The 15,109-nt window shown below is 34.7% G+C and overlaps 2 protein-coding genes across 2 annotated transcripts; one reads left to right on the top strand and one right to left on the bottom strand.

Annotated features, from left to right (window-relative positions):
- The first annotated feature begins 1,201 nt into the window (after positions 1 to 1,201).
- Positions 1,202 to 11,548, top strand: edem2 (ER degradation enhancer, mannosidase alpha-like 2). The gene is given in 11 exon segments (XM_016531658.1): positions 1,202 to 1,505; positions 1,815 to 1,925; positions 3,391 to 3,430; positions 3,511 to 3,616; positions 3,923 to 4,048; positions 5,462 to 5,673; positions 7,453 to 7,594; positions 7,749 to 7,873; positions 8,006 to 8,134; positions 9,289 to 9,441; positions 10,324 to 11,548. Coding segments are annotated over 11 exon segments (1,707 nt in total). The 5' UTR covers positions 1,202 to 1,398; the 3' UTR covers positions 10,780 to 11,548.
- Positions 11,549 to 12,207: 659 nt separating this feature from the next.
- Positions 12,208 to 14,286, bottom strand: LOC107723121 (serine/threonine-protein kinase MARK2-like; the record flags this gene model as incomplete). The annotated part of the gene is made up of 3 exons (XM_016531634.1): positions 12,208 to 12,806; positions 12,894 to 13,026; positions 14,167 to 14,286. Coding segments are annotated over 3 exons (822 nt in total), but the record flags the coding sequence as incomplete, so codon positions are not given.
- Positions 14,287 to 15,109: the final 823 nt, after the last annotated feature.

A 15,109-nucleotide genomic window follows, 5' to 3' on the forward strand; every position in this document is an offset into this window, starting at 1 on the left:
GATTAGTCTTGTTTTGTTGATTCCTTCTGTAAGTCCACTTTTTCTGTAGGTCGATTTAAAAATAAATGAATAAAAACTCTGAAAAGACTCAAACAGTGGCATGTGTCTTTTTCAAACTTTATTTTATTTCATTTTTATTTTATTTTATGTTCTTATTTCATTTTATTTTATTTCATTTTGTTATTTTGTTTCATTTTAATTTTATGCTATTATTTTATTTCATGTTATGTTAGGTTATTTTTTTTTTTTTTAATGTTATTTTATTTCATTTCATTTTGTTATTTTATTTTATGTTGTTTTATTTCATTTTATTTTATCTCATTTTATTTTATTTCATGTTATGTTGTTTTAGGTTATTTCATTTCATTTTTATTTTATTTTATGTTCTTATTTCATTTTATTTCATTTAATTTTGTTATTTTGTTTCATTTTAATTTTATGCTATTATTTTATTTCATGTTATGTTAGGTTATTTATTTATTTTTTTATGTTATTTTATTTTATTTCATTTCATTTTGTTATTTTATTTTATGTTGTTTTATTTTATCTCATTTTATTTTATTTCATGTTATGTTGTTTTAGGTTATTTTATTTTATTTTATGTTCTTATTTCATTTTATTTCATTTCATTTTGTTATTTTGTTTCATTTTATGTTGTTATTTAATTTAATTTAATTTTGTTATTCTATTTCATTTTAATTTTATGCTATTATTTTATTTCATGTTATATTGTTTTAGGTTATTTTATTTTATTTTTTATTTCATTTTGTTTTTTATGTTATTTTGTTATTTCATTTCATTTTGTAATTTTATTTTATGTTGTTTAATTTTATTTTATCTCATTTTATTGTATTTCATGTTATGTTGATTTAGGTTATTTTATTTTGTTATTTTATTTCATTTTGTTTTTATGTCATTTTGTTATTTCATTTTATGTTGTTTTATTTCATTTTATTTTATTTCATGTTATGTTGTTTTAGGTTATTTTTGTTATTTTATTTGATTTGATTTGATTTTGTTTTTTTATGTTATTTTGTTATTTAATTAAATTTATTTTATGTTATTCTCATGCTATTTCATTTTGTTATTTCATTTTATTTTGTTTTTTTTGTTGTTTTTTTATTTTATGCTATTTTATGTCATTTCATTTGATTGTATATTTTATGTCATTTTATTTCTTCACAGCCGTGTTTTCAGTACCGAGGACTTTTATCTTCTCAATCGCAGTCTCAGAGCTTTTATTTTAAACCAGACAGCGCGAGCTACCTGCACGTCAGCGTTCGCTCACACGCATGCGCAGTACGTGCACTTCCTATTGTCACTATTTGTAGTATTTGTGCTTCTCCATGTCGCTTGAAATTATTGTATTGTTTGCCTCTGCTCACATCTCGTTACTTCATGCTTACTTTCCTTTTCTCCGCCGTTTTCTGCGCCACATACCTGTCTCCGATCATCAGTCATGTTAAAGGCAGAGATTTTACTGAACAGGAAATGTCCCATTACAGGTGAGATTTCTTTCTGACATGCTAAATTCAGCACAAAATATTAATCAGTACTAAGTAGGTCAGAGTATCAGGGTGCCGTATAGAGTTGATTAGATATCACAGCTGCTCTAACAAGTATAAATACATGTCTTTACTGTCAGTCAATCAGCTTTGCCATATGCTCATGTGTAAATACATGTCAGCAGAAGGCTTGTTCAGTGTTTATTACACCAGTCACCTGTAGCCTGTGAGGGTAATGCCTGATACTGCTTTGAAGAATATTGGTAATCAGTCCTGTTTAACGCTCGTTTGTTTTATTTGTCTTAACAGGGACAGAATAAAGTCCATGTTTTATCATGCATACAACAGCTACTTGGAAAATGCATATCCCTATGATGAGTTGAGGCCGCTGACATGTGATGGACAGGACACATGGGGCAGGTTTGTGTACAAACTCTTTCTACGCATATGTCTTTTGTAAACGACAGCAGTACCTTTGGGTCTTCGTCAGATAGGCTAGTCAAAAACATCCAAACTTGATCGTCTTTAGATACATGCACCTCTTCATGGTATCTTGTTTAATAGCTATGTATCATGAAGAGGGCAGATTATGTATCAGGCATGCAGATCCCAGCACGTCTTTACAGCTGAAGCGCCTGCTTTAATCTAGCAAATCTGTAAAGACTTGGCCACCCCAAAAATATAAATATCTTACCTAAAGTAGATCTGTTTTACACTTCAATATCTTTTTCTGCTGGGCTCCAGGTCATATAAACGACAGCAGTACCTTTGGGTCTTCGTCAGATAGGCTAGTCAAAAACATCCAAACTTGATCGTCTTTAGATACATGCACCTCTTCATGGTATCTTAACTTGTTTAATAGCTATGTATCATGAAGAGGGCAGATTATGTATCAGGCATGCAGATCCCAGCACGTCTTTACAGCTGAAGCCCTGCTTTAATCTCGCAAAGCTGTAAAGACTTGGCCACCCCAAAAATATAAATATCTTACCTAAAGTAGATCTGTTTTACACTTCAATATCTTTTTCTGCTGGGCTCCAGGTCATATCGGTTTATTTATTTTTAGTCATTTCAAATCTAGGCATGATTAAGTTTGTTTTTGCTAGGCTCAAGGTTTACACAGAATTATTTATTGAAAGGTGAAGAAGCACCATAATGCCTTCCTTGTCGGACTTATTTGACTGTCAAACATATTTTACTGGACTGCAGTTATTCATGTAAATAGCAACATTTGTATTTATTTTACAGTGTATTTTTAAAAAAGTATCACCTGAATGGATATTTTTATTTTGTATTAATCTTAAATGGTTGATTTTTAAAATGATTTATTTAATTTTATTTTCATTGTACAACTTTTATTCACTTTGTTCTTCGTATGAAAATGGCCTTGCTGCTGACATGACATAAAAAGAAAAAATGTTCCACAAGATTAAAATAGCAGTCGGGCTCTCTTGATCAAAAAGTATCACCTGAATGGATATTTGTATTTTGTATTAATCTTAAATGGTTGATTTTTAAAATTATTTATTTATTTTATTTTCATTGTACAACTTTTATTCACTTTGTATTCGTATGAAAATGGCCTTGCTGCTGACATGACATAAAAAGAAAAAATGTTCCACAAGATTAAAATAGCAGTCGGGCTCTCTTGATCAAACTTTGCTGGTGTAAAATGTTCATTTTACTTCTTTAACGTTCAGTGATGTGTCTTTGGCCCTAAAGACCACTGGGAAAGTTGGTGCAATTGTATTTTTCAGTGGCATTATTCACTCCTGAACAACAGCTATTGAACAACTGAGTTTTGTCTGTAATATATTATCTCTCTTTTTGAAACATCTAATTATGACAGGGAGATCCTCATAACCTCTCTGTTTGTTTCCTTCAGTTTCTCCCTCACACTCATTGATGCTCTGGACACATTGCTGGTATGAAATTAGATTCAACAAGATTGTTCCATGTCCTGCAGTGTTCAGATGCAGAGAATATTTTTGCTGTCTGATCGCAGATATTGGGAAACCACACAGAGTTCCAGCGCGTGGCCACTCTGCTCCAGGACACGGTGGATTTCGACATTGATGTAAATGCGTCTGTGTTTGAGACGAATATACGAGGTAAAGTCACCAGCCTTCATAGATGAGCTTTATTTCAAAATATAACAAAATTTAAAAAACTGTGCATATAAATATTTTTAATAAATAATTATTTTTGCATTACTGTTAAATATGGTAATGTGCTTTATTGTCATGCAAAACAGAATATCTTCAATTTTTCTTTTCATTTTGGGGTTCAGTATTACCTGGGCTTGTTTTGGGGAAACGTACTTATCCTGTAGCACTCGTCTGTAGTCGCTGACGTTCAAGCAGTTTCCCCAGTGCACGTGTTGATGTTCTGGTCACATGATCAAATCTCATCTGCAGTGGTCGGTGGGCTCCTCTCGGCTCATCTGCTCTCCAAGCGTGCCGGGATGGAGGTGGAGGAGGGCTGGCCCTGCTCCGGACCCCTCCTGCGCATGGCAGAGGACGCTGCCCGCAAACTGCTGCCTGGTGAGGGAGCTAACAATAAGTAATAGGGCAATTACGTCGCTGTCTGAAACATATTTAGCATGAATCGTTTACGTCACTTTGGATAAAAGCGTCTGCAAAAATGATTGAATGTAAATGTTAGTACACCACAGTCACTGAGCAAAATGTTTTGTTAATGACAGTGTTAGTTTAACAGTTTCCAACCAGCTTTATACTGTTAAGATGTCGGTATTGTAAGAAAATGTGTAATATGTTTGTAATACATTTGTACAAAGATATCTCCAAACACATTGACAGAGTTTTGACATTGAAATTGAAAACTACACACTTATGCACAAATGCAATACACAAAGTACTTATGCATTTTTATATCCTCGCTCACATGGTCTGATCGAATCCAATGCTTTATGAGTGTTACATTTTTCCCACCTTTTTTGCCACAGCCCTTTTTCTCTATTTTCTCTAGTTATGTAGCACCAATTTAAAAGTAAAATTGCCTTTCTACAGCATTGACAGTCAACTATTATTAAAACCCCATCTTGCCAGCAATGAATTACCCAAATAAAACTGAAATAAATTAAATATTAAATTAAAAACTTAAACTTAAAAAACTTAAACCAAAAAAAGTTCAAGTACAAAAATTACTACAAAATGAATAAAACTGTATAAAAATATTGAAAAATCAAAACTAATAAAAATGATGAATAAATACAACAAAATTACTAATACTTAAACTAAAATTAATTTAAACGTCAAATATAAAAATAAAACCTAAGTCAAAATATTAATGTATAGCCTACTTTAGTAGTATATAAATAATACTAAAATAATGAAGGTTAATGAGTGCATATGATTTTATTTATTTATTATGATTTTGTTCATCACTTTAGTTCATAGAATATGTATTGTATTTCCTTGTATTAAACCAAAATATATTGATTTGAAAAGGTACATCATACATGGTAATAGTTCTCACAGCAAACAAAAACTAAATGTGCACACATCTTGCATAATTGCTTAAGGAGATGTGAGCAGTATGAGCCCAAGGAGCATGCAAGGATACATCCAAAACCCATGCAATATATGCCATTCACCCTCAAACTTTGATGTACTGTTTTCAATTTACTGCACTCTTAAAAATAAATGTTTTCACACCACAAGAAAGTTTTTGGTAAAAAAAATTAAAGAAGCTTTTTTCTTGATGTGAGGAATATTTAAATAAGCTGAAGAAGCTTTTTCCACTGTAAAGAACCTTTTGTGCAATGAAAATATTCCATAAATGTTAAAGGTTCTTCATGGAGCCGTAGATGCCAATTTTTAAGAGTGTGTATGGTTTATGATACACTAATGCTAATCTGGCATGCTGTATAGGAAGGAAATAGATCATGATAACTGAATAATGCTGTCAGTTTGATGTATCCTGCCTCTTCTCAGCTTTCCAGACCCCCACAGGGATGCCATATGGCACGGTGAACCTGCTGAGGGGGGTGAACCCCAGCGAGACCCCGGTCACCTGCACTGCTGGAGTGGGCACCTTCATCCTGGAGTTCTCCACCCTCAGCCGTCTGACTGGAGACCCTGTGTTTGAGAACGTGGCTCGCAAAGCTCTCAGGGCCTTGTGGAGGACACGCTCAGATATCGGCCTGGTAAAATCTTTTGATCTGGATCAAGACGTTTGACACCAGAGTCCAGCACTCTTTGGTTTTAACTCCACATTAGGCAATATTAAAAGAATAGTTCACCCAGAAATGAAAAAAATTGCTGAATATGTACTCACCCTCAAGCCATCCAGATGTAGATGAGCTTGTTTCTTCATCAGAACAGTTTTGGAGAAATTTAGCTTCACATCACTTGCTCACCAATGGATCCTCTGCAGTGAATGGGTGCCGTCAGAATAAGAGTCTGTTAGTCTCTTCTGAAAAGCTTTGACCAAATGCCTCTAATAACATTAATGTGTATGCTTTAGCTGGTGCTTTCTTACCACAGCATTAATCGCTTTAACAGCAATTACTAAGACAAGGTGACTGAAAAACTAAATCTATGTTTATGTTTGTCTGTTGTGTACAACCAATTATCCCTGAGTTCATAGAAAACAGATTATCATTATAGTCTCTACGCCATAACGCTTATAAAAATCCTAATCTGATTAACACTTAGCATTTTGCTATGTAGCATAGCTGGACATATTTGCAAGCTGATTAAATAGGGTCATATACATGTTTTGCACCAAAATATGCTAATTTTAAAAACAATTTTTTTGTGACCACTTTCTGCCCTCTCTCTGACCCCTGGAATTAAATGGGGCTTTAGGATCACAATGTAAACCCTCTTTGCATGTCAAATGAGTAACAATGCTCACACACGTGCAAAAAAAAATTTTTTTTAGATATAAATATGACCCCAGGTTTCCTGCACTGTGTGGAAAAGCATGGAATTTGATAGTAGTAAGTCTGGATAAGAAAAATATTTACCTCATTCTGTTTTTTAAAATATACAGTTGAGAGTTTCTAAAAACAAATTTATCATACAAGGCAAGCGGAGTGTTTTTCACGCTGTTTAGAGCAGGCAGCCAAAAGTTAGGAGATAATTTAGTAATAATTAATGTAATCATGACGATATTTTAAAACTTATATGAACAGTGTTGGTGGTAACGCATTACAAATAATGCGAGTTACATAATCAGATTATTTTTTTCAAGTAACTAGTAAAGTAACATTACTTTTTAATTTACATGAAAATATCTGAGTTACTTTTTCAAATAAGTTACAAATAAGCGTTGTGTGCGCTGTGTAAACCTGATTGTTACTGGAGTTTTAGACTAACATATTCCTCAAAATGAATAAAAACATTGAAATGCAAACTCAAAATATGATGCAAACCTGCAGTAATTAAATATGTTAAATAACGCAAATATCCTATAAGTATTTAATCCCGTTTTATTAACCAATGCCAAAAATAGAATCTTCTTAATATTTAAAATAAAAAAGCAAGCCCAGCCCAGATGTGAAAAAGTAACGCAAAAGTAACACAACGCATTATTTTGCATAAGAAGTAACTATGTAACGTAATAAGTTACTTTTTTTAGGGAGTAGCTCAGTATTACTTAATTGTAACTTTCCCCAACACTAAATATGAATACAAAATATTTCAAATGCGTGCAGTCAGTTTAAGCGTGAAAGCTTATCAAATGTAATCCTGCGTTTTAGCATTGCAGTTTTAATAATAATAACTTGTCTGTGTTTGATGTTAATTGATTTGTATGAGCTACAGTATATAGCTACAATATTTCAGCAATTATTTGGCAGCATACATATAACATATGTTAACAGTTGGAGTTCAAAACAATTTATTAGATGTCAAATATGGAAAAAGATCAATCTGGCACTCAGTGTTCATGTTATCACATAACCTTCTCATTTTTTCAGGTGGGCAACCATATAGATGTCATAACCTCTAAGTGGGTGGCTCAGGACGCAGGGATCGGGGCGGGAGTGGACTCGTACTTCGAGTATCTGGTAAAGGGGGCCATCATGCTGCAAGATGAGGAGCTGCTGGCAATGTTTCACGGTAAACACTGACATATCAGTAAAGCAATAACTGCAGCTGTGTTACAATTGCTGTTAGTTTTGATAAGAATAGCTAATCATAATTTCCACTAATTGCTGTTTATCTTTATCTTGCCTGCGTGAAAGCATTATCAACTTTCGAATGTGTGTTGCAGAATTTGATAAGTCCATAAAGAACTACACTAAGTTTGATGATTGGTATCTGTGGGTGCAGATGCATAAGGGAACAGTATCAATGCCTGTGTTTCAGTCTCTGGAGGCGTTCTGGCCTGGACTGCAGGTGAGGAAGCAGATCTGTCACCAAACTCTAGTCCAGTGTGTCACAAGACAAAGGGAAAGCTCCAGTTGGACTAGCTTTAAGTCTTTGTTATCTATATACTGTATGCATCTGAGATGTACATGTGTTTATCAGAGTTTGATAGGTGATATTTCCAGTGCCACAAAGACCTTCCATAACTACTACAGTGTGTGGCGTCAGTTTTATGTTGATGAACATGAATATTCATGAATAAACACACTATAAACAGACAACAAATGTGACGTAATAAATAACCATATCAAATAAACTACTAAAAAAAAAGAAGGTTGGAAAAATGTTAAGTCCACATTTTGCTCTGCTGCCACCTTTTAATAAATTACTGCAGCATGAAAATTTGATCATCTTTTTCATCAAAGAAGTGAAAGTTTATGCAAGTAAAATAAATATATTTAGTGAAAACTCTCTAAAATAATGCATGTTGTTTTGATCTTGTTTGGTTTGAGAGAATAGAGAGGTTTCATAAATTTTTACTTTTTTTTTTGTGCCAAATGAAAGATCATGTTGATTTCAGTGGAGTTAGTACTGCTAACTCTCATATTATACGTTCATATACATTTTATATAACAATATATTTAAATACAAATTCTGCCATAATAATACATATGTTTTCTTGCATCACACTTGTTTTGCTGTAGTTCATGTGTAATTTTACACTTCAAAAATGTATTTTTAGTGTTTTTTTTTTAATTCAAAAAGTAAGTGTAGTAATGCTAAACTTTTTCTCTCAATGAGAAGTCAGAAACAATGTGTTTTTGTTGAAAAATATTATGACTATTTTATAAGCTTATGTTCTGTCAAAACTGACCCCAAAATATTTTTTATGCATTATAAGGGTTAATATTGCTTTAGGGCTGGCATACACTACACAACATTTTCCCAGATTTTTGCCCTGAATTACAGCCTGGATGAGCCGATGCAAGTTGCTGAAAATCAGAACCAGTCTGCAGATTTGAGTTGACAGATTTACCAAAAAATCTCGTAGAGTGCAATGGGCGCAGATTTTTTTAACGTCAAAGAGTATAAACATCAGATTATGAGTTGTTTATGTATGATGCCCTGTCTTTCCTTCATAACCATTTACAAAGTTGTCAAATATATGTTGCTTGCTGTTTAAAAATCTGTTCTGATTTTCTGAGTTTTCCAGCTTTTAGCAAGCACCACTGTTACTATTGCTCATTCCATTTAGAACACAACCCTTTAAAACACCACAGCAACCCAAACAGCCACACTCTAGCAATGCTCTAACAACCCCTCATAACACCTTAGCAAGCACTTGGCAAATAATGGGCATGTGAGCAGCAAATTTCGAATGGGCACCTATCACATTTTTTTTTTTTTCACATTTTGGTTTTTGATTTATATGAATGAAACTGAAGTAACCACTCAGTGTGTGTTTGTGTTGTACAGAGTTGATCGAGAGCGCCATGTATCTGTATAAGGCCACCGGTGACCCTACATTCATGCAGCTTGGCCGGGATGCAGTCGAGTCGATTGACAAAATCAGCCGGGTGAACTGTGGCTTTGCCACTGTAAGTATAACACTGTAACTAAAAGAGTTACATTTCAAAACGAGTCTCAAAACAATACTGAGACTAAAACCAGCACAGCCCCGCCTAAACATTGTAATATTTGTTGTTTTGATCTTGTTTTGTTATAAAAAAGAATAGGTTTCATAAATTTGGAATGTTTTTGTGCAGTCATGAGTATTAAGTTCAATTAATATTTCCTGATTTCAGTGAAGTTAAAGGAATAGTTCACCTAAAATGGAAAATTTACTGAAAATCTACTCTCTCCCAGGCCATCCAAGATATAGATGAGTTTGTTTCTTCATCTGAACAAATTTGGAGAAATTTAACATTACATCAGTTGTTCATCAATGGATGCTCTGCAGTGAATGGGTGCCGTCAGAATGAGAGACCAAACAGCTGATAAAAACATCACAATAATCCACAAATAATCCACACCACTCCAGTCCATCAGTTAATGGTTTGTGAAGTGAAAAGCTGCATGTTTGTGAAAAACAAATTCATCATTAAGACTTTTTTTTAGACTGGAGTGGTGTGGATTATTTGTGGATTATTGTGATGTTTTTATCAGCTGTTTGGTCTCTCATTCTGACGGCACCCATTCACTGCAGAAGATGCAATGTAATGCTAAATTTCTCCAAATCCAAATTTTTTAATGAATAAAAAAGGAAAGAAATAACATGGTAACATGCAAAACTTTGAAATGTTTGCACATTCAGTCAACAATGAAAAAGTTATTTCTCAGAATCAGTGCGGCGACTTTATAAGCTTGAGACACTGCGAGTTACAGGGTTACGTTTCAAAATGCATCTGAAAACTTGAGTGATATTAAGGCTGAAACCAGCACAGTCCCTAAACATGCTCATCTTTTTGTTTCTGCCAAAGGTGAAGGATGTAAGGGACCACAAGTTGGACAACCGCATGGAGTCCTTCTTCTTGGCCGAGACCATTAAATACCTCTACCTCCTCTTCGATCCTGAAAACTTCCTTCATAACTCGGGCACAGAGTTCGAGCTGGGCGGCCTGCAGGGCGACTGTATACTCAGCGCGGGCGGCTATGTGTTTAACACAGAGGCTCATCCGCTCGACCCCGCCGCGCTCCACTGCTGCAGCCGATACCAGAGCGAGCGCAGGGAACTACAGGACATACTCATCAGCCTCTCAGAACCACTCAGGCCTGCGACGGACCAATCAGAGGAGACGCCAGGCGCCGGCGGCTCACGAGAGAGCATTGCACTGAAGCCGGGAGAGAGGAGGAAAGCTCGGGTGCTCTCCTGCCCCACACAGCCCTTCAGTGCCAAACTGGCTGTCATGGGTCAAGTCTTCTCTGACAACTCTTGAACGGACTTTCTCGCTGTCAACGGTGTGTAAAGATGTAGATTATGTTTGTAATTTAACTTCGGAGAGATTAAATGTTTTCTAAATATGTGTGGATTTTTTTCCACTCTTTTTATTAAAAACGTTTTAGATGACAAAAGTGTTGGCGTTCAGTACGATCATTTTATCAAAGCGTTTTCATTTGGTACTCCTCAAAAAATGAAAGTGTTTTACAAACACTGCACATATCCCCTCATTCATTCGGTCAAACGATGAAGGGAATAAAGAATAAAAACGATCCGCTTAATAGGCCACACAAGACCAAACAGCGCTGCTTAACTGAGATTTTAATACTAATTCTACTGTAATGCTAATCAGTCTAAAAAGCGTATTTTCTCTTCACGTGAGAAAGCAAATGAGAGCCAGAGAGCAAAAGTTTGTATGAACGTGCCCTCAAACTCTTGCCCATTTTCTATGCCAGCATAAAGTGAGAATGGCACGACTGTAGCTCCGGACAAAGCCTTTATTCTTTTGGGCTGGGATTAGCGGATTCAGAGCTGCTTTAACGTCCTTTGAGGCAAATAAACAAATTGACCTGGGTTATTAGCAATTTCACAGTACACATTATCTTAGCAGCTCTAATATCTCAGGTATTTCCAGATGATTATGGTTATGAGTTATTCAATAGCATGTTCTGTTGTTCTGTTCACCATGATTAGTGTTACAGGTCAAATGATGCAGCTTTGTGCTGCACGAAGTCTCTTCTGCTCACCAAGGCTGTATTTATTTAGTCTGTAAAAACAGAAATATTGTGAAATATTTGTACAATTTAAAATAACTGTTTTCTATTTGAATATATTGTAAAATGTAATTTATTCCTGTGACGCAAAGCTGAATTTTCAGCATCATTACTCCAGTCTTCAGTGTCAAATGATCCTTCAGAAATCAGTATTTATTATTAACATAGTTACATTTTTACACTTATCATTGATACATTTTGATGAATAAAAAGTTTAAAAAGAACATTTACTTTAAATAGAATTTATCTGCAACATTATAAATGTACTTCCTGTCACTTTTGATCAATTTAATGCATCCTTGCAGAATAAAAGTATTTCAGTTTTTATTTAAAAATGTACTTTTGAAGTGTTTATGGCAATCATTTTTAATTCATTATTATTATTTAACAGTACTTATACAGTGTTTATTGATCTAGGTTTATGTTCATTTCTACATATTTCTAATATATATTTTAATAGTTGTATAACATTGCAAACAAACGTAAATTAACAATGACCAATAGTATATTTATAAATTAAATAAATACAATAAATAACTTTTTTTTTCATATTTTCTACTTAACATAATACAGTAACATTAACCTAGATTAATAAATGCTACATAAGATTGTTCATGCACTCAACTAATTGAACTAAAAAGTGTTACCTATATTCTTTGTTATTAAATTCAATGCATTTACAATCATTGTACATTATCAAAATAGTTATTCTGTGGAAAGTGTAGGCCTGTAGACTGGTGTGTTTTCCACAGGGAGATCTTGATTTCAAACTCCATCTCCTGCTGCTCACCTCCATCACACTCCTGGCTAGTTTTGCTGAAACCATGTGACCACGTAGGAGCCGACGTGATTGGAGAAACCCCGGAGAACTTGCCGTTACATTTAAGAATGCCCTTCCTCTTCCTCCCGTTATCTGTCCCGATTCTTTCCACGTCCTCGCTAGTCGCTGCCGTACTGTTTCCAGCAGCCCCAGACCTGTCTGTGTACTCAAGCTGACTGTAGAGATTCTTCAGGATGCCCTTCGTGGGCTGGTTGTGGGAAGACGATTCAAGAGGCGACAGCAGAACGAAGCTGCTGTTTGAGGTCAATGTTCTTTCCTTATGTTTCTTTCTGGGTAGAGTGGAGGCGCACGGTTTAATCTCTTTAGCTTTGGGACAGTTTAGGTTTAGCCACCAGTGGTTAGCGATGTCTTCCACAGTGGCTCTGTCTTCTGTTTTCACTGTGAGCATCCATCCGATCAATGAACGGGCCTCTGTAGGAAGAATTGAAGGAATCATGGGAAATCCTCACTCATGATGTTACGTTGATGGGCAGATATATGAGAGTGTGTGAATCTCACCTGACAGGACATCAGGGGTTTTATATCGTCCGTGGCGGATCTGCTCTTTAAGGACGCTGTAAGTTGTGCTATCGAAAGGCATGGAGCCATAAACCAGAGCATATAACAGCACACCCAGAGACCAGCAGTCCACCTGACATATAAAAGGAGCAGAAGAAGCATTGCTTAAGATGTATTTACCGTACAAACATTGGGATTTAAAGGGATAGTTCACCCAAAAATGAAAATTCTGTCATCATTTACTCACCCTCATGTCGTTCCAAACCCGTAGAAGATATTTTGAAGATTGCTGGTAATCAAACAGTTGGTGGTTGCCATTGACTTCCATAGTAGGAAAAAAAAATACAAAATAAGAATGCCTAATTGTATTCAGTGTGCACTTGTAGTGTACTCTCAATCAATTTACTTGCAGATGATATAATATTAATAACCTGTATAACTTCCTTTCTTTTGTGGAATGATATTTTGAAGAATATTAGTAACCAAAGGTTTTCGGTTCCCACTGACTTCCATAGTATTTTTGCTCATAATATGAAAGTCAATAGGACCCAAAACCCTTTGCCAACATTCTTCAAAATACCTTCTTTTATGTTCCAAAGAATAAAAGAAAGTCATAAAGGTTTGGATCAACATGAGGGTGAATAAATGATGACAGAATCGTCATTTTTGGGTGAACTGTCCCTTTAAATGTTTACTTTTTAATAATGTCAAATTAAAAGTTTTTCTTTAAAGTACATTCTAAACCACATTTTAATCATCTTTTGTCATGCTTTAAGGAAGTAGACTTATTTTGACATGTTGACTAACATACAAAAGCAAATGTTAAGTACTTGATTATAATTATAACTGTCGTGTGTTTTATGATACATGTAAAATGAATGTAAGTGTACTAAATTGCATCTTCATTACAAACATGTAATTACGAATATATCTAAATGCATGACCTAGAATTGTGTTAGTTCATTCAGCAGTAACCTTTAACCATATTACAAAGACAATAGAAGTAATTATGAAATTACATATAAAGATGTACTTAAGCCCCACTTAAGTGGGTCAGAAAGCACTCAGCTAAATGCCTTTAATATACTTTTAAACTATAATACATTTTAATTTAATTGCAATTAACATGCAATCAAGAGTCAAAACATTACATTCAGCTCACACTTAAGTATATTACATTATTTGCACAATAAGTACTCTTTTTAAAAGCATGCTTAAGTGTACTTTCACGAAGGTGAGCAATCGGAGTAACTGTTAAGGCAGGAGATCTCACCTCAGGTCCGTGGTAAGGAAGTCCATTGATAATCTCTGGAGATGCATACAGTGGGCTCCCGCAGAACGTGTCCAGACACTGGCCTCTCGTGTAGCGGTTGGACAAGCCAAAGTCAGCTAACTACAACAAACAGAGCATTTATAGATAAAGCAGTTCTGTATTAAAATGGGTGACCTACTTCGGTTTATTAAATGGAATCTATTTCTGAGTCATAGAGGGTGGACAAAAATAGCAGAACACCATAGGAAAGGAGGTTAATTTTGAAGTATAATTATAATTAGAAATGCAGCGGCAGAGATTAATCGTATTACAGCACCTGTCAAACGTTTGGACACACTTGACTGAATTTATTCCTCTCATGAGCTCAATATGAGGGTTTATGCTGAATTGCTTGCAATTAGATTTGTAGACAAAAACAAATTGTGCATACATACAAAATAAAACTCTCATTCAGATTCTGCATGTATTTAAGAGACACATAATCTGGTGTGAGAACTAAATAATAAGTCATCCTTCATATTTCCTACATCCAGTTACCATATGAAGACAAAGGATGCCTTCAACCCTGTCTGTTACCAGCTATGAAGCATGGTGAGGTATACACAGCTATTTTGCTTGTCATCTGATCCAATGATTGCTTGTCTGTATGTTTTTGGAATGACCATGGAATGAGGCAGTTTTATTGTGCAAAATAATGCAACATTGTTCCCTTATAATGTTCCCATATTCCAGAATGATGACGCCCCTAAACAAATTGAAGAGTGATTTCATAAACCCCAGGATGAAGTCAAATTCATTCCATGGTCATCAGATCTGCACATCCTTAAACCTTCACTGGGACGTTCTGGTTTTCAGAATGAGAAGTTGATTTATACTTTACCATAGCCAAAAAAGTTTCCAAAAAAAGAGAAATAATAAGTTTGACAGATTCCAAAAAGATAAT

The sequence above is a fragment of the Sinocyclocheilus rhinocerous genome, unplaced genomic scaffold, assembly GCF_001515625.1.
Source record: "Sinocyclocheilus rhinocerous isolate Xijiao unplaced genomic scaffold, SAMN03320098_v1.1 scaffold2831, whole genome shotgun sequence".
Taxonomy (NCBI): domain Eukaryota; kingdom Metazoa; phylum Chordata; class Actinopteri; order Cypriniformes; family Cyprinidae; genus Sinocyclocheilus; species Sinocyclocheilus rhinocerous.